A 19,578-nucleotide genomic window follows, 5' to 3' on the forward strand; every position below is an offset into this window, starting at 1 on the left:
GCTGCACAAACAGGCAGGTTCCATGTTAGTTACGTCATTGTTGTTGTCGCTACGCTGCAGAAAAAGCCTTTCGTATTCAATGCTGTGATACATGACGACTTCGATGGTTAGCAATGCCCAAGGTCCACATCAATTTGCGTTTTCAAATTACTCTCCATTTTTTTAGAAAACAAAAATATTTGGGGGGTTTACATTCCATGTTTTTAATTTCTTGTAATATTTTTTATGTTAAAATTTAAAATATATTATTTCTGTTTCTGATTATAGAAACTCATTTTCACATTATTAACAAAATTTGAAGTAGTAGTTAACATATTTATTTTATGTGTTAATATATTCTTAAAATAATTTTTAAATGTTAGTGGATTCAACTTTACTTTTATATTATAAGACAATTTAGTAATATTGATAAGATGCATATTTAAAAAAAAATAATAATAAAGTAACTTGAAATGATGTTTTGGTCTACTCGATGCTTTTCTCATGATTGAGGAATTTATAGACTTTTCATTTGATGATTGCCAAAGTTTTGGTCCATTTGAAAACAGCATGTTAAAAACACAATCACAATCTATTTTAGAACTGAAGTTGAACTACAACAGTACTAGAACTAAACCAGAATAGCATGTTAAGAACTGAAATATATAACCGAACTGAACCAGAATAACATGTTAAGAACTAAAGTTGAAATATGTAACTGAAGTTAAAAACAAAACCATAACCATAACCATTTTGTTTTATAGAACTCAAGTTGAAATAATTATAAATAAAAAAAACAGCATGTTAAAAACAAAACCATAACCTATTTTAGAATAGAACTAGAACAGAAGTTGAACTACAACAATACCAATATGCAGTTAAAATCAAGTTTTATAGCTATAATAAGTTGAAACATACGATTCTGGACCAACTTTGTTGTACCATATACAAACAAGAGCATGACAACACGAAATACCAGTCAAATCTCACTTACGACAAGCACAAGTTTTTGTGTGTAGATTTATTGTATAAGTATCTATACCATTTGGGACACTAAACAAGTTAAAATCATCATCTCCATGCCAAGTTGGGAACCAACCCCCAGTTGCTCTTTTTGCTTTTCCAATATTTGTTGAATCTTAGGGCATATATTGCATCTATATCGTAGCATGAGCTATTTCTGTTTGACAATCCTTACTGTAATGTAATGTTTCAAACCTTCACAATGTTATGATAGTCTCTATACTCCAATACAGCCATGTTGAAAGCCTCACACATGTTGTTTACTTGGAGGTCACATTGCATATCAGTGCGAAATGCTGACCTAGTCCACATAGACGGTGAGATTTGCATAATGTCTTTCCAAGCATCTTCATTGATTGCTTTAATTTTTTGCATTGCTCTCTCCCAATCCTGGACCACCGTAGCCATTGTTTCCAACCAAAGAAGTTCTTTCATATGTCATCCGGAATACATTTTTTTTCTTCCAATTTCCATGCAACTGTTTAACACATAATCGATGTTCCACATGAGCCCCAATGTTGGTAATGGCAGGTACCAATCCCTGAAATCAATTCATAATAATTCAACATAACTAATTCAGTTCAAATTGCACAATATTAACAAATCAGTTCAGCATAGCTAATTTAGTTCAGATTGCATAATGTTAACAAATCAGTTCAACAAAGCTAATTCAGTTCAGATTGCATAATATTAACAAATCAGTTCAACATAGCTAATGTTGACAAATCAGTTAAGAATATTGTAAGTGGACAAATCAGATTGCATAATGTTAAAAAAGATTCATAAACTTCAGCATACATACCTTTTGTTGATATGAAATGAATGCATATTGCCTATGCTGAACATTGTTGAGGTCATTTAGTAAAAGATCCATAAACCATTGCCATGAGTCTCTTGTTTTCGCTTCAACAACTGCATATGCAATGAAAATCATTTGATTATTCCCATCTTTACCTATTGTAGCTATTAAGTGACCTTCACATTCTCCCTTCAAGAAACAAGCATCCAACCCAATTAAAGGCTTGCATGTATTAGCAAACGCAACCTTACAAGCCTCTAAACATACATATATTCTCTCAAAAAATGTTCCAACATCAGGCATACCACACTTGATAATAACCATAGAGTTTGGATTTGATTTTTCGAGTTCATCAACATATCCTCTCAAGTGTGCATATTGCTCCATTTGAGCACCTTAAATCATTTCTATGGCTCTTACTTTGGCTCTATATGCTTGGTATGTAGACAACTTCACACCCCATTTATCAAGCGCCTCAACAATCAATCCATTGGATTTCATTTCAGGTGTCTGTCTCAACACTGGAACAAAATTATTGGCAAGCCACTTAGTCTTAGCTTGTCTATGTTTTGCCCTCCTATGACATGTATGATCATCTGTGAAACTCACTAATTGCCAATATTCGTTTGAAGTCCTCTTACTAATCCTCATGTAAAATGGACATCCTGGCTCACCCCTAACAATGATTCTATTTCCATCATTCTTTTTGAAATACAAGTTTTTCTTAGTCTCCATCGCAAGATCTTTAATGGAATTCTTAACCAGCTTTTATTGAATTTTAGGCTCATGTAAAATGGACATTCTGGCTTACACCTAACAATGATTCTCTTTCCATCATTCTTTTTGAAATACAAGTTTTTCTTAGTCTCCATCGCAAAATCTTTAATTGAATTCTTAACCAGCTCTTATTGAATTTTAGGCCCAATTCAAATCTTACTTCATCACCATTTTCAGGTTGGTTAAATTTAGGAAATTTCCTAACATCCTCTGCATCAACTTCACTTCCTGGTGGAGTATCTAAATCATCATAATTCACATCATTTTTATCAAAATCAGTTGCAGAACTAGGCTCTGGGTTTCCTATTGGGTTTGCATATCTTTCAGATGAATTTTCATCACTTACAACATTAACAAATATCTCAGTTGGTATTTCAGAAATCCAGTCCCAATCGTCACCCTCATATAACTAACTCATATCATCATCTGAATTAGAAATATAATCTTCATCTTTTTCACTCAGATAATCTTCACCTGCTCCTTGTCCAGTTTCAACATGGACTACTTCAGATTCAGGTTCAACTGTTAAGATTTTGGTTGATCTGGTTCAGTTTGAACTAGTTCTGATTCTGGTTTATTTGGTTCAGTTTGAATTGGTTTAGAATCTGGTTGATCTGGTTCAGTTTGAGCTGGTTCAGATTCTGGTTGATCTAGTTCAGTTTGAACTGCTTCAGCTCGAACTGGTTCGGTTTGAACGTGTTCACCTTCACCTTGTAGTTTTTCAGCTTCAACTGGCTCTTTAATTGGACTCTCATCACTAACAATAGGATTGTCTATAGAGTGTTCCACAAAGACTTAAATTACGTTGAACCTTTTGACATCTTCAACAAACTTTACTACATCATCATCATTGTTGAGAGGTCTAAGTCCGCGTGGAAATGCGTACTTGGGATGTTGGTACCACAAACATTTAATACTCATATATCCCAAACTTTTGACCAATTTAGTAATTTGCATGTGAGATATTAAGTCTACATCACAAGACCAATTCATCTCATCCATTTGGGCACCAACATACATCTTCACTGGGTGGTTTACAAAACTACCCCAATGGTTAATTCTTAACCTAACTCTGTGAACTGTAGCTGGTCTACACAAAACAAGCCATTGAATAACTTAGTCAAATCAAGCCTAAAACAAACTACACATGGACCACAAAATAATACAATAAAGCATATGGACCACATTATTAAAAAGACATAAAGGTATAGAGTTATGTTAACGATGTAGAGACAAAATTTTGACTCTAAAATAAAAGTTGAATAATGTTAATAATAAAGCAAAGTGAAAACCCTAAAATCACATACATAGCACAAAAATTTTGTATCTTCTTTCGTCCGTGAAGATGGAGAGAACTCGAAATGACATTCAGTCGCCATTGGAACATCGATGAAAAGGAGGAACACGAATAAAACGTATTAGAAGAATAAGAAGAACCTAGGTGAATAATACAAACGATGAAGAAGAAAAATGAAGATGAAGAATAGGATGAAAAAGATGAGGAAGAAAAGGGAAGATGAAGAAAAAGATAAAAACAAATGATGATGAATAAGTGGTCGATTTCTTATTTTAGGGTTCACATGTCTTGCTGATTTTTGCGTTGAATTGGGGTTGATGCGTTGAATTGGGGCTGATTTTTTATTTTAATTTTGGCATTTGTTTTAAAATTTGGAATAATATAATAATAACTTTTAAAACATAAATTGTATTTTTTAATTTAAAATAATATAATAATAACTTTTAATTCACATAGACGTCTGCCATGTTACCATTTTTTGACACGTCATTAAAGAAATGACAACTCATCATGATTTGGACTCAAATTCTATTTGAATGACTAAAACTGGAGACAAGTAAATTGGTAGGACTACTTTTGCGATTTACTTTAAATAGGGGGACCAAAAGTGCTATTAAATCTAATACTTATAATTAGAGACAAATATAGTATAATTTTCATTTTTTATACAAACATTCTCCTAAATGAATGGAATTGTTCTTTTACTCTTTTGCTATCGTATCTTCTTTCTTTTCGAAGTTCCTTGTGTCCAAACCTCTAAATGGTATTTTCTTTCTTTTCAAAGTTCCTTATATCCAAACTTTTAAACGGACTATCTGATCCAAATTGTCTATATGATTGATTGGTTATTCCGGGATGGACTAAATAACCCATATAGAATACCAACTATAAAACTAGCGTTGAAGCCTGGTCCTATACGTGCCATGAGCTTTTGACCCGACCCGTATATTTTATTTATAATTAAAATTATACTATCAAAATAAAAAAATCAAATAACATTTTTTCTACCATTTGAATTTTTTATGAACTAAATTTATATTAGGACAAAAATAAATTGAATTTAACTACATGTTTTAATTTATAGAAAAGTGTAAAAAACATTAGATTAAATAAATGATAAAAAATATTATTTAATTGTTAGTAAATATTTACTTATTTAAAAATATTTAGTATTTGCATATATGTAGTTATATAAAAAATTGAGTTCAATAAATATTTAATTTTTAGAAGCAAAATAAATTTTGATAAATAAAATTAACAAATCAACGCATATATAATTTTTAAGTTATTTTTCATATAATATTATTTATTAATATTTAATTATTAATTAAAAAATACATAATGCTAATATTTTTATTTATTATTTATACACTCGATAATTTATATTGTTGTAATTTAAATAAAATATTTTATTAATACGGACTATACGATCTATATGAAGTTCATTCAAACTAATTTAGAATAAACTCAAACATATATTGAAAAAACTGAAAAAGTCTATTCTAATTTTTATGCTCAATAAATGGAGTATATTTGGACAATTCTACTAAATGAAGTATATGCTTCATGCGTTTAATAATAGACTAAATAATCAATTTCATTTTAGAAAGAAAAAATAGGTGATAATTATGAAAATAGATGATAAATTATGAAAATAGATGATAAGGATCATCTATTTTTATTTTTGCACAACTATCACTTACTAAACTGGATAATAATTATATGATGTAAAGTTGTTGGTGGTAAAATATTTTCAACAATTTTTTATTCTTTTTATGAAGATTGATTAATCTTAATTGCGTGCATTTACAATTTAATGACTGCATGCAATCAATCACTCCATAATCATCCGATTATGATCGAGCAATTCATACTTTAAATATATATTTTGTATGTAAAAATAACTAAAATTTAAATCGATCCATCTTGATCAGAATCTATTTTAAACACATTAGATTTCCTACAAATTAATAAGACGCTGCAATTAATCTCAACCGTCTTATTTCAAATCAACGGTGAAAATCATTTTATCTTTAAAGACGCAATTTTCGATGGAAAATGTTCGATCTCAAAACTACATGAATTTCTTACAGCACGAAATCTAGGTCACACTAAATAGCTATAGTCACGCGGCAAGTATAGTGTTACTGGAAAACACGAGGGAAACGCTGTCGTTTTACTCCATTAATTTCCCGGAAGAACCCGAACTCTAAACCCTCCTCCCTCAGTCCGAGCTTGAAATGCTGTGTGCGATTCACGAAACCTCCGGTGATACAAATGTAACCGCCCAAGAGCAAGAGCAAGAATGGGAAACAATGGCTCAAGCGTGGCTCAGTTCCTTCTCCGAAGCCAAGGAAGTAAGCATGGTGGAAGTTGAAGCTTGGCTCGACTCTAACCTCTCTTCTCTCCCCGAAGGTCTCCGATCCATGCCTCGCTCCGATCTCTGTCTCAGACTCATTTCCATCCAGAATTGCATGAGGTTCCCCAATCAGGTACCTTATTATTTAATTCCAATTCTAGTTATTCGCTTCAATGTCTCAAACTCTTTACATTGTGTAATTATTCATTTGTCGTAGGAGAAGGAAGCAAATAATGTTGAAGTTCCTCATGCGCGGTTTCAGCGCACTGATCAATGGCTTCCGGTTTATGCATGGTTAGAAACTTTGAATAAGGACGAGGTGGTTAAGTCTAAGGAAATTTCTGATTGGTTGACAGAAAACCCTAAGATTCAAGAACAGTTATGTTCTAGGCATTCTCGCTATCATTTGATGCACTACATCAAAAAATGTCATTTTAAAATATTGAAAAGAAGGGAGAAGAGGAAGGTATCAATTTGTTTATCAACTTTCTTCTTTTTCTTAAGTTCAATTGATAGTCATGCTCTTGCATGTCATTGTGGCCATAGTATCCATATATTCTTTAGGTTGGTTCATGTTCCCCCCACCTATAATTGAAATAGCTTTAGATATACAGAAGTTAAGAGGCATGATTATGTGGTGGACTCTGTACTTGAGTTATGATCATTGAATGATTATCTGTTATGATCATTCATATTTAGGCTCTGGTTGGACAAACAGCTTGATTAAGTGCTTATAGTTTAAGCGCTTATCACAAAAGTGCTGTATGTATAAGTTTTTCCTATAGTAAAAGATAAAATGAAGTCAAACTGTTTTCATATAAGCTATACGATGTTTTCATAAGCTATCCTGGAGAACTAATGAGAATGAGATGAAACCAGCTTGCAAACATGTCATATGCTATTTCCATAAGCTCTCCAAAATAGTGTCACAAGTACTTATGTCAGTAGGTAAGCTCTCACAAGTGATTATGTTAGTAGATACACTCAAATAAGTAAATCCAAACAGACCCTTATACTTGAGTGTGCCTCAACTTGTATCCTCCCCTGGCCTTTAACAGAATGCTGTGGTTTTGTGGTTGATTTGGACTGTTCTTCCTTATTTTCCCATACTCTCTTAGGTCCAAAACAAACACACACACACAACATCAAGGACAGTTTTGACTTTTAATATTATAAGTTAACTTGTGCAAAATATCTGTTGGCTTTACATTCTATCATATATATTACATTATTAATACTGGTTTACCCGGACAGGGTTTAGAACGACCTAAAGACACGTCATTAAAGGTTCAGAAAGATGTGGCGATGAAAAGCTCAGTCACAGTTTCATGTATGCTTTGTCCCTCTTACCTTCTAAATTTTCTATGTACTGTACAGAAGAATGTTTTACTTTCTGTCCTCCAAAATGTGAATTAGCCAGTGTGTGGGAGTAATTAGAAACTATTTTATAGGAATGGGAAGCGAAGATAGAGGGATTAAATTATTAGAACTTCTTTTAGAATAATACAGTTGTAAAATAAAATTGCATATGTAGTCAATCTATTTTTGTTCTTGACTTCTTGTATTATCAATTTAATACCGTTTTAATATCTTGTGGTTTGAGCTGCTCTGTAGATATGCGTGCAATTTCTATGCTTTTGTTAATCTCATCTGGCCTTTCTGGCCTTCTGTTTATGACTGTGAAGTGCTGTGGGATACTGTTTGTTTTCTTTAGTTTTGGGTTTACTTCTTGTCTGGGATAAAATCTGCGCTGGGTACTTCTAAGCTCTTAGTTATACAGTATCCCACAACATTTCACAAACATAAACAGAAGCCTTCTGTATAACTTATACTTTATTGCATTTAGTAATTATTTTAAATATCTCTATGTTAGGACACATTTTCTATCCCCTTGTTTATCTGTACAGATTTGTTTCTTTAGTTCCTGTTATTTGGACAGATTTACTGCCTGCAATTTGTCTATATTCTAGACTACTAGTTATTTGCACAAGTCTATAAATTATTCATCCAAGCTACTCTTACATTTAGTTTATCTCCAAACAAGTTGAACAAAAGTTGCTCTCCTCTATTGTATAAACTGGTTAAATAAGTGGCATATTCCTAAGTTTGTGGCATACCCATCGGTTCTATGATTACGGATGCTATTCGCGGATGAAATAGGAAACATGCTTTGTTAGCGTTTTAACATTTTTTGGGAATGTTATATGAAATTGAAAAGAGTGAAAGGATGTGATTGAAAGAAGTAAGTGGAAGTTGAAATCGAGTGGCAACATAGCTACCATTTACATACCATGGAAAGCAACGCGACCATGTCTCATCAAGGAAGTAAAAATCAAGCAAAACATGACTATGTCACTTCCTTAGAAATGACAAATGCCTATATATTTTTTCTTTAAAACTTGCACCAAACATGGGAATATCGAATATTCCCCATCTCACTTTCCCAGGAATATTGGTGGAATAAAAAAAGGATTAATAATTGTTATTTCTTTTATGGTACTCTAACAACTGCATGAGTTGTAATCAAATGCTAAAACTGTAGGAAATTATTATTAATTGTATTTACATCTATTTCCTACTTACAGAAAGAAGCAATAGACTATTCTAATGTTCAAGTTCAGAAAATTTCTGTTATTTTAATTTACTCTCCTTTTAATTTTGATTTCAGTTTGGGTCATATTACCATGTTTTAAATAACATATGTCTAATTTATGTAAATGTAAGGTCTTTACAGAAATTGTGTGTTTTGAATCACACAGGCGTCATGGGAGTTAGGTTAATGCTGTAACTGGTACTTTATAATTACAGGTTATGTTCTCACCCTGTAAAATTTGCAGGTAGTTCTGTAAACAATTATCCCAAAGATAGTGATTTGTTCTTGGCCAAAAGAAATGAAGCCTATCAAAAATATGAGATGTAAGTGAATTAACATATTATTTCTGTGTTGCACCTTTGTTACTAGATTCATCAGTTATTATTTAGTTAACATACTTAAGTTTTTTTTACATTGATTTGGTTTCAGTTTAGTAGAGTTGGAGAAGCTGCTTGCCCCAAGATTCTCGAAGCCTCTTAGTACAAACCAGTGAGGCTGTGTTGGAAACATCAACTACTGTGTTAGCCTGCAGAATGCAGATTGATTGTGCAGTGACTGAGAATTTCATGATTTGGCCTCACTCCAGATGTACCCCTGTTAATTCATTTTCTCTCATTATCAAGGTCTCTTTCTCCTTGGGCATTGAAGAGTTAAAACAAATACTGAACTGGGTTATCGGCAAATCTGGAGTCTGAACCTTTTGTGTTATTTATTAGTTAGCAAGGATGACATGAACTACTTAGTGAATTATTTCTCGCATTGCAATCTGGAAAATTAGAATTTCATTTTGTCTAGATTCCAATAATGTTAACCTTCCCCAAACCTTACCTTTTGCATATAAAATGCAGAGCTTTGCACATAAAATGTAACGGTTTAATGGCACTTTTATACCCAACCCTACAACAATTGGGTGGTTATTCAGTTATTTATTGATAGTAGTTATAATTTTTCAGTGCAATAATAAAATCGTGCATCACTTTTCTTCTCAAATGTAATTTCATAAAATTTCAAATTGATAGATTAAAGAGGTAGACTTAATTAAAATGGAACATGAAATATTACACTAGTGCACCATGTAAATTTAGCATTTTTTCCATTAAATTCTTCCTCCCATAACAACCAAACAAGATGAGGGTTATTCATCCCCTCCTTCCGTCTTCTAACTGAACACGACAATTAAACCACCCCCTTCCCTCTCTCATCGCTTGCACGGTTCACAATTTTTTAACAAATTAAGGACCTGTTTGATATTCGAGTAGGTCTACTTGTATACTTAAACAATTCAAGTAATTTTTAACTTTGTACACTTTCCGTGAAATATCTTTGCGTACATGTACATAAAAACAACTGAAGTGGTTTTTAAATTTATTTTGTTTTTAAAAAACATACGTGAACTATTCACACGTAATGAAAAATTATGTGCTTAAACCTTTTATCATGTTTATTTAGTTCACACGTAATGAAAAATTATGTGCTTAAATCTTATATCATTTTTATCCACCTTCAACTGAAACGATAATAGGGACATTTTAGGTGTTATAGTGATTTATATTTTGGGGGCGTGACAAGAAAAAATTGAATCACTTTTGACATGTGAAAGGTGGCGTGCAAATAACGAAAGCGCTTAAGAAAAAAAACGCGGTTGAGCGCTGCGCAAGAGACCAGGAACGAATATATTAATTGATTCATATTAGCAGCGAAGAAATGATTAATTGAAACTAAAAACGAAATCGAAGCTGTATTTGAGATTTGATGGAGACTCAAGCTCACACTCAGAGAGATCGCAGAATAGATGCTCTTGGAGATCTTCAAGTTCTTCCCGACGAAATCCTATGCTCAATTTTGGAACGACTCACTCCACGAGATGCTGCTCGCGTCGCTTGCGTTAGCAGGTAAATATCTAACTAACCATGTTTCTTTACTTTTTTATGCGTAAATTTTCCCATAGCTTTCGATTTCGATTTTTTGTGTAATGTCTCTTCATTGTTTGGTTTCATATTTCATTCTTGATTGGATAAGAAATCTGAACGCGTCGTTTCATTCAATTATACTTTTTGTTGTGCTTCATCAGATTAGTCACCGGCAGCTGTTTATGGCAACAGTATAAATTATTTCATTTGCTTTGTGTAGTTTGCATTTTTTTATGTGAACAACATTGATTAAGCTTATGTTTGCATAAACAGTTTAATGCTTATTATATAAGTGCTTATAGACTATTTCTACAACAAAAGATAAAATAGTCAAATTAAATTCAAATAAGTTATAAGCTATTCTCATTAGCTATCCTAAAGAGCTTATGAAAATAAATTGAAAACAACTTAACTTATTGACATGTGGTAAGCTGTTTTCATAAGGTCTCTCAACCAATGTCACAAGTGGTTATGCTAGTATATAAATTTAAATAAGTCAATTCAACTGGCTTACGAAGCTTAACTTTAGCTATTATAAATAAAATAACAGTTCATTTTTTTATTCTTCTTTGATTTATTTATTTATTGGCAGTGTGATGTACATACTATGCAACGAAGAACCACTATGGATGAGTCTATGTCTAAAAGGAGCATCTGGTTTTCTTCAATACAAAGGCTCTTGGAAGAAAACTGCCCTGCATAAGTATGCCTCTCACTCTCTTGCTGGTTTTCTTCATTATAGTTTCTATTTAATGTTAACATCTTTGGAATCAATTATTTTGAATGCAGTGAGAATCTGCCAGACAAGTACAAAGAGTGCCACAGACAGCCTTTACATTTTGATGGTAACAGTTCTGATATCATGAGGCTCTTATCTCTCTTTGAATTTTTAGGAAATTCTAGGCTGTATGCTGTTTAAAAGTCATACAATTTTTGTATATACCACTGAAATTCACCTTCCTGCAGGATTCAACTCATTATTTTTGTATCGGAGATTATATCGGTGTCATACCACATTGGATGCATTTTATACACATGGTGGAAATGTGGAAAGAGTAAAAGACATCTCATTGAAGGGCTTCTATAACGAGTATGACATGAAGAAACCGGTACAAATATAAAAGACTTTTAGTAGTAAACCACATTCATTTTTCCCTTCATTTTTTGTTATGTTTCATTGTCAATTGTTAAGGTTGGGATCTCTTCCTAGTTAAATATCTTGAGCTCTATTTTCCATTGTTTGTTTTGCTTGGAATGTTTTTGAGATAAATAGTGCTAGCATTACACTTTTTTTACACACATTCTTCAATGCTCTATAATTGCTCTCTTTTTTAAAAGTCATGTCAAAATCTGGTTCTGTTTTATTATTAAAAATATCCCTCAATTATAGGGCTTTGGTTGTATAGGAGTACTAGTAGGGGTTTGGTTTCATAGTAATCTTGTGTATAGATCTGAAGTATTGTTAGCATATTTCAATTCAATAAAATATATTTTTACCCTAATTCTTGAGATGGCATGAAAGCTCTCGGTCTTGGCTTCCGCATCAACCTGCCGCCTTTATTGCTGTTTCTTTTTCTTGAAACCTTAGCCACCATCACTGTGGCCCATTTTGCTGCCTTCATTGCAACAATTTGAGATTTCTTTTTGGCCTATTCGCTGCCTTAGTGTGTTCACTATTCATGCCGTTACTAATCGGAGCACTTTTGTTTGTACGTCCTTTGAAGCTCACACGGTTTTTGCTCGAACTTTTGAGTTACAGACTTTGGCCACTATTGTTATTACGACATTATAGCACACTTACAGTTGTGGATATTTTTTGGACGTTTGAAGTTTGTTTTGTTTGATAGATCAATCTTATCTCAAATATCGTTTGTATGTTGGTTTTACGGATATCACAGCTAAAGAAAGCAAAAGTGGATTAGCTTGACTCAATGAAGATGCAGTAGAGAAGATGAGATCATTTCTTACTAAGTTGAAGAAACCAACATGTACTAGTTCTCTGGTATATACAAGTACACTTCCTCTTGGTAAGTTTCAATTTTCTTTTGGACTTCATTCTTCAGATGCAACCTATAACCAATATTGGATACTGGAGCCACTAGCCACATGACACCCTTACTTACACACTTCTCCACTTATTCACCTTGCCCTAACAACAAGAAAATATCGCCAATAGATGGTACTCTTATAACTGCTGCAGGTCAAAGAGATGTCCAAATAAGCTCATCGATAACTCTAAGAAATATCCTTCATATTCCTAAATTTTCCACTAGCTTAATTTCCATAGAAAAACTAACACAAGACCTATCATGTAATGTTGTTTTTTATAACAAATTTTGTGTCCTTCGGGACAAGAATTCGGGGATGACAATTGGTAATGCTAGAGAGTGGAATGATGTTTATTACTTGGATAATCAAAATCTTCCTCCAAATCTACTCAACAAGAGCAACTTTTTTTTTTTCTTTCTAAATCAATAAAGACCAATAGGGAAAAGATTGTTTTGTACCACTGTTGTCTTGGACATCCTTCACTTAGAGTCATAAAACAATTGTTTCCTTCTCTCTTGAAGAAATTAGAGGTAGAAAGTCTTCACTGTGAGGTGTGTGAGCCTGTTAAACACAAACGTGTACTTTTTCCAGTAAGCTTACCAAGAGGAAGTTTGCTTGTATATACCAAAGAACTAGTACTTGTCGGTTTAACAAGTGATCTAATCTTTTCTATTTCATCTTCATTGAGACGAGCCATATCCATAAAATCAACAGACAAACGATATTAAGACGAAAGATTGATCTATCAAACAAAACAAACTTGAAATGTCTAAATAATATCCACAAATTGTAAGTTTGCTATAATGCCGCAACAGAAAAGTTTGAGCAAAAACTGTGTGAACTTCAAATGACCCACAAACAAAAGTGCTCTGATCAAAAAGTGAACCCCCAAAATGAAACGAGAAACGGCTGATCTACAATCTGGTTGAAAATGGCGTTGAAAGGAGGTCTAAAGGGCGGTCAAACGGACATAAACAATAACAACGTGAATTTTGAACACATTATGGCAACGAGTTGGCAAAAAAAAAATCCCAAGTTGCTGCAACGAAGGCAGCAAAAAGGGCCACAATGAAGGTGGCTAAGGTTTCAGGAAAATAGAAACCTCAATGAAGGCGATAGATTTATGCGGAAGATAAAAGAAACCAGAATGAAGGCGGCAAATTTATGCAGAAGCAAGACTCTAAAAAATTGAGAGCTCTGATGCCATCTCAAGAATTAGAGTAAAATTATATTTATTGAATTGAAAAAATGTTGGCAATACATTAGATATATATATATATATAGATATATATATATATATATATAGATATATATATATATATATATATATATATATATATATATATATATATATATATATATATATATATACACACACTATATTACTAAACAATCAAATCCTATTAGTATTAATACTCATATATAACTAAATCACTACTAGTACTCCTATTCAACTAAATCCCTATACTTGAGGGATATTAAACAGAAACATATTTTGAAAGTAACCAAATGAGTACTTCTCCATTTCGTTTAGTTCATACTGATGTATGAGGTCTCTTTAATGTTCCAAGTATATCAGGGGCGTGTTGGTTTGTAAACATTATTAATGATTGTACTCGGATTACTTGGGTTTAATTACTAAAACAAAATCTGAAGTTTGTTATGTGTTTTTACAGTTCTTCTCCATGATAAAAGACCAATTTGGAGTGAGTATTGAAAGGATTAGATCCGATAATGCCAAATATTACTTTAATCACGGACTTAATTCTTTCTCTTAAAAGTAGGACATTACTCATGAGTCTTCATGTGTAAAAACACCCCAACAAAATGGGTTTGCTGAGAGGAAAAATGGACACTTGTTAGATCAAACTCAGGCGATGTTATTTCAAAATAAAGTTCCCAAGAAATTTTAGGGAGAGGTAGTTTTAATTGCATCTTATCTCATATATCGTTTACGTTCTAGGGTTCTTGTCTCCAAAACTCATATGGAGGCTCTGAACTTGTTTTATCCTGATGTGTCCAATTCTAGTAACCTTACCCTTAGAATATTTGAGTGTGTATCGTTAATCCATATTTATATTGATGGTAGAGGAAAACTTGATACTAGAGCCTTAAAATGTGTCTGTATTGGGTACTCTTCCACTCAAAAAGGTTACAAGTGCTATCATCCACCATCCCATAAATTATTTTTTTCCCGCTATGTCATCTTCCACGAATAAGAAAGTTACTTTAGTCAAACTTATCTTCAGGGAGAGAATACATGTAAGGAAGATAGGTCTCTTCTACTTCCTGAGTTGACACTTAAATAAAAAATTTAGACTGAAATTGATTTTGAAAAATGGAAATCAAGGAAATAACAATGTTGAGACTGAAATTGATTCTGAGAAAGATGAAAATGATGACACTAATGTACGACAAAGGAAGAATCTAGTATATACAAGAAGAACAAACATCATTCCGGAATCTATTCACATCCAAGACCAATCCGACCTTACATGAGGTAGCTTTTTTTGACGCTTCAAACTCTAGTGATCCAATATCTGAATCTTCCCATACACAGGAATCAAAATCCAACACACCACCAACTTATGATGACCTCCATATCCCATTTGTCCTTAGGAATAATACTAAAACATGTACCAACTACCTATGCTTTGAACAATTCTCACCTACCCATAAAGCCTTCCTCACAAGTCTAAACACTACCACTATACCTACCTCTCTATCTGAACCATTGTCTGACAGGAAATTGAAACAAGCCATGGTACTTGAGATTTGGTCCCTCTACCAAATGGAAAGTAACCTGTAGGATGCAAATGGATATACACTGTAAAGTGCAAGGCTGGTGGGTCTATTGAAAGGTACAAGGTAAGGTTAGTAGCTAAAGGATTTACTCAAACATATGCAGTGGATTACTTGAAAACATTTCCTCCAGTTTCAAAAATGAATACCAAGGTGATATTATCTCTAGCAGCTAATTACAGTTGGAACTTGCACTAATTTGTAAAAAATACTTTTCTCCATGGAAATCTTGAAGAAGAAATTTATATGGACTTACTTCCTGGATACAATGAGCATTGCTGACAACACCGTTTTTAAGCTAAAGAAGGCTCTATGGACTTAAACAATCGCCCTAAGCATGGTTTGGGAGGTTTGCTAGAGTCATGGTGGGTCTAAGCTTCAAATAAAGCAAAGGATATCACACCCTCTTTATCAAACACTCTGAATCAGGGGGAGTAATAGTTTTATTGGTATATGTGGACGGCATTATAGTGATCGGTGATGATGAAAAGGAGCAACAACTATTAGGAGAACACTTGGCCAATGAATTTGAGATTAAAACCTTGGGAGTTGAAGTGGCTCACTCTAAGAAAGAAATTTTCATATCCCAACAAAAATACATCATATATCTTCTGCAAGAAACGGACAAGACATCATGCAAGCCATCAAGCACTCCAATAGATCCAAATTTAAAGTTGGGAGATGCAGAAGAAGACATTGTAGTTGTCAAGGAAATGTACCAAATATTAGTTGGAAGACTCATATTTGTCACATACTAGACCTGATGTTGCCTTCTCTGTAAGCCTCGCCAGTCAATTTATCCACCCACTAAATGAGGTACACTTGCAAGTTGCACTCAGAATCGTGCAATATTTGAAAAGAACTCCATGAAGAGAAATTTTGTTCAGACGAAATGGAAATGTGGGTCTTGAAGCATATATTGATGTTGACTATGCAGGGTCTATTGTTGATAGAAGGTCAACCACAAGATATTGCACTTTCCTATGTGGGAATCTTGTGACTTGGAAGAGTAAGAAACAAAGTGTGGTATTCAGATCAAGTGTTGAAGCAGAATTTAGGGCAATAGCACAAGGGATATGCAAGTTACTATGGTTGAAGATTATTTTGGAGGACTTGAAGATAAAGTGAGATGAACCAATGAAACTTTATTGTGATAATAAATCTGCTATTAGCATAACATATAATCCAATGTAGCATGACAAAACCAAACATATTGAAGTTGACAAACGTTTCATCAAAGAAAAACTCGATAGTGGCCTAATTTGCACTCCATATGTCTCGTTCCAAGTCAATCTTGCAGATCTTCTAACTAAAGAGCTAAACAGTAGTAACTTTGACAAAATTGTATCCAAGCTTGGAATGAAGAAAACTTTTTACCAGCTTGAGGGGAGTGTCAAAATCTGTTGTTTTATTATTAAAAATATCACTCAATTATAGGGATTTGGTTGTATAGGAGTACTGAAAGGGATTTTGTTGTATTGGAGTACTAATAAGAATTTGGTAATATTGTTAGCATATTTTAATTCAATTAAATATATTTTTACCCAAATTCTTAAGAAGTCAATACACTTAAAAAATGATTAGTTTACGAGGCAAGTGTGTTGACTTATTAAAAAATTGACTAATAATGAAGATTATGTTGCTAGCATTTTTCTTTTGGAAAAGTGGGAACAATATTATTTTTGGTCATTATATATGTATAGTCGTGTACATGATTGCTATAAATATCTGAAGCATTTGGGTAGCTGTATTGTTTTTTCCAGCTTTTTCTTGTAAAGATGGTAAATGAGAGATGAGAATGTGTCATCTTTATAATTATAACTACAAGGGTCTTCTGTGTATTGGGGTTGTAGTTGATGTTGCGTTTTAGATATCTTGGAATTTATCAATTTTGAACCATCAATTGTTAGTGGTTTTCTTTTTGTTGAAATGTAATTTTGATGAATTACACCTCTCAGGTCATGCTTAATGGACTGGCGGATACATGGCCTGCCAGGCATAAATGGACAACTGATCAGCTGTTGCAAAACTATGGAGATGTAGCATTTAAAATTTCTCAAAGGAGTTCCAGAAAGATCTCCATGAAGTTCAAGGATTATGTCTCATACATGAAAGTTCAGCATGATGAAGACCCATTGTATATTTTTGACGAGAAGGTTCTTGCGTTGAGATATTCCCGTTTCAATAATGCTCTTCCCTGCACCATTCCCTTACCTTTTTCTTGTTTTTGAATTTGAGATTTTGGGAGTTCTTTTAACTTTTAATTTAACACAGTTTGGCGAACATGCACCTAACTTATTGAAGGATTACTGTGTGCCTCATCTTTTTCAAGAAGACTTCTTTGATATCTTAGATAAAGATAAACGACCATCCTATAGGTGGCTCATAATTGGACCAGAGAGATCTGGTGCCTCTTGGCATGTTGATCCAGCTCTTACAAGTGCATGGAATACTCTTCTTTCTGGCCGTAAAAGGTAAAAAGATAAGCTGCTTGATGTGGATGTTTTGTCTGCATTATGGTTGTGTAGAATGTAGCTTAGACCATGACTGTTTACACGGTGTCTCGGAAAATCTATGGCATTGTTGTTTTGAGTTTAAGCCTTAAACATGCTTAGTGGGTTACAGGTTACTTGATTCTTCCAGCTTGTTGCTGCTCTTTTCTTTTTCTAGTTACAATTAGGTCCCCAAAATTTAGTGAAGTGGATGGGGAGAAGTGGACAAAATATGAGCATTGAGACTCCCGAGGGATCAAACTTGGCATAAGGGGTGTGTGTGTGTGTGTTTTCCATGGGGGAGGTAGTTGCCTTTACGCTGCAAGTCCATTGGCTCGTCCATACAAATATGTTGTTCTGCTTACGAGTTTAACATCTGGTGTTGACTTTTAATGCAACCTAAACTATACCTCAACATTTTATGCTTTTAACGCTACGTAGCATAGTTTACTCTCTAGAATTAGTAAGATTGCAGGATTGAATTACTCTATGCAAGTTAAGATCGGTCACTTTTAGACCGAGGGTGCTAATATCTTGCTAGTAATAGTTTTGTAAAAGATTATATAGACAGTGGTTGACCAAGATAACAATGACTCCTAAATCCTCTGTAGACATTTAACTATTTTCATTGCTCTGGATCTTAGATAGGTATAGATAGGAGTCGGAAAATAAGTCCAAAGAAAGTCTCTGTTAGACCATTGGATAGTAAAGAAGAACAAAAGATTAGAAGTCGCCTAATATTGTGAAACTCAACTAGATATCAACAAGTATGCTTAATTATGCAGCAGTAATATGAAGTAGTGGCTGCAATTGAACCAGAAAAGAATCTACACCCGTGAATAGGCCGAGAGGTCATCCTTAACTCTTATCATGTAAAATTATGATTCATATTAACACTTTCTGTCAGCAATATACTGAAAACATCAACATTGGGACCATATTTGCTTGAATTGAAAAGTATTCGCAGTTTATTTAAGCAATTGATACCGCATGGATCAAAATTCACGCATTGTTAAAACTACAATGTTTTGCTTGTATGTGATAGGTGGGCATTATATCCTCCTGGAAAAGTGCCTTTAGGTGTGACGGTACATGTTAATGAAGAAGATGGTGATGTCAATATTGAGACTCCAACATCACTTCAGGTACTACAGTCTTGCAATTGGAGCAACTTACACATCCTCTCTTTGGGTTTAAATAATTATTATCCGTTAGCATGCCAACTTTATTTGTGTTTGTCTTTGAACTTTTATCATTAATCACATATCTGTTTGCTTACAGTGGTGGCTAGATTTTTATCCTCTTCTTGCTGATGAAGACAAACCAATTGAATGTACACAACTACCTGGCGAAACCATTTATGTTCCGAGTGGATGGTGGCACTGTATTTTAAATTTGGAAACAACTATTGCAGTCACACAGAATTTTGTGAATTCTAATAACTTCGAATTTGTATGTTTGGACATGGCACCTGGTTATCGTCATAAAGGAGTTTGTC

The 19,578-nt window shown here is 33.4% G+C and overlaps 2 protein-coding genes across 2 annotated transcripts in view; both read left to right on the top strand.

Annotated features, from left to right (window-relative positions):
* Nucleotides 1-5,852: 5,852 nt before the first annotated feature.
* Nucleotides 5,853-9,817, top strand: LOC101501074 (uncharacterized). Its single transcript, XM_004501641.4, has 5 exons — nucleotides 5,853-6,367; nucleotides 6,452-6,700; nucleotides 7,489-7,564; nucleotides 9,072-9,150; nucleotides 9,257-9,817. The coding sequence occupies exons 1-5, from the start codon at nucleotides 6,116-6,118 to the stop codon at nucleotides 9,318-9,320; spliced, it is 720 nt and encodes a 239-aa protein (XP_004501698.1). The 5' UTR covers nucleotides 5,853-6,115; the 3' UTR covers nucleotides 9,321-9,817.
* A 477-nt stretch (nucleotides 9,818-10,294) lies between these two features.
* Nucleotides 10,295-19,578, top strand: part of LOC101500762 (lysine-specific demethylase JMJ21) — a 16,311-nt gene continuing 7,027 nt past the window's right edge. The window contains exons 1-8 of the mRNA XM_073369379.1: nucleotides 10,295-10,719; nucleotides 11,330-11,440; nucleotides 11,527-11,582; nucleotides 11,704-11,846; nucleotides 17,547-17,744; nucleotides 17,863-18,062; nucleotides 19,126-19,225; nucleotides 19,362-19,577. Coding sequence (XP_073225480.1) covers nucleotides 10,580-10,719; nucleotides 11,330-11,440; nucleotides 11,527-11,582; nucleotides 11,704-11,846; nucleotides 17,547-17,744; nucleotides 17,863-18,062; nucleotides 19,126-19,225; nucleotides 19,362-19,577 — 1,164 coding nt within the window. The 5' untranslated portion in view covers nucleotides 10,295-10,579. The remainder of the gene's footprint in view (nucleotides 10,720-11,329; nucleotides 11,441-11,526; nucleotides 11,583-11,703; nucleotides 11,847-17,546; nucleotides 17,745-17,862; nucleotides 18,063-19,125; nucleotides 19,226-19,361; nucleotide 19,578) is intronic.

This window comes from Cicer arietinum, chromosome 5, assembly GCF_000331145.2.
Source record: "Cicer arietinum cultivar CDC Frontier isolate Library 1 chromosome 5, Cicar.CDCFrontier_v2.0, whole genome shotgun sequence".
Taxonomy (NCBI): Eukaryota; Viridiplantae; Streptophyta; class Magnoliopsida; order Fabales; family Fabaceae; genus Cicer; species Cicer arietinum.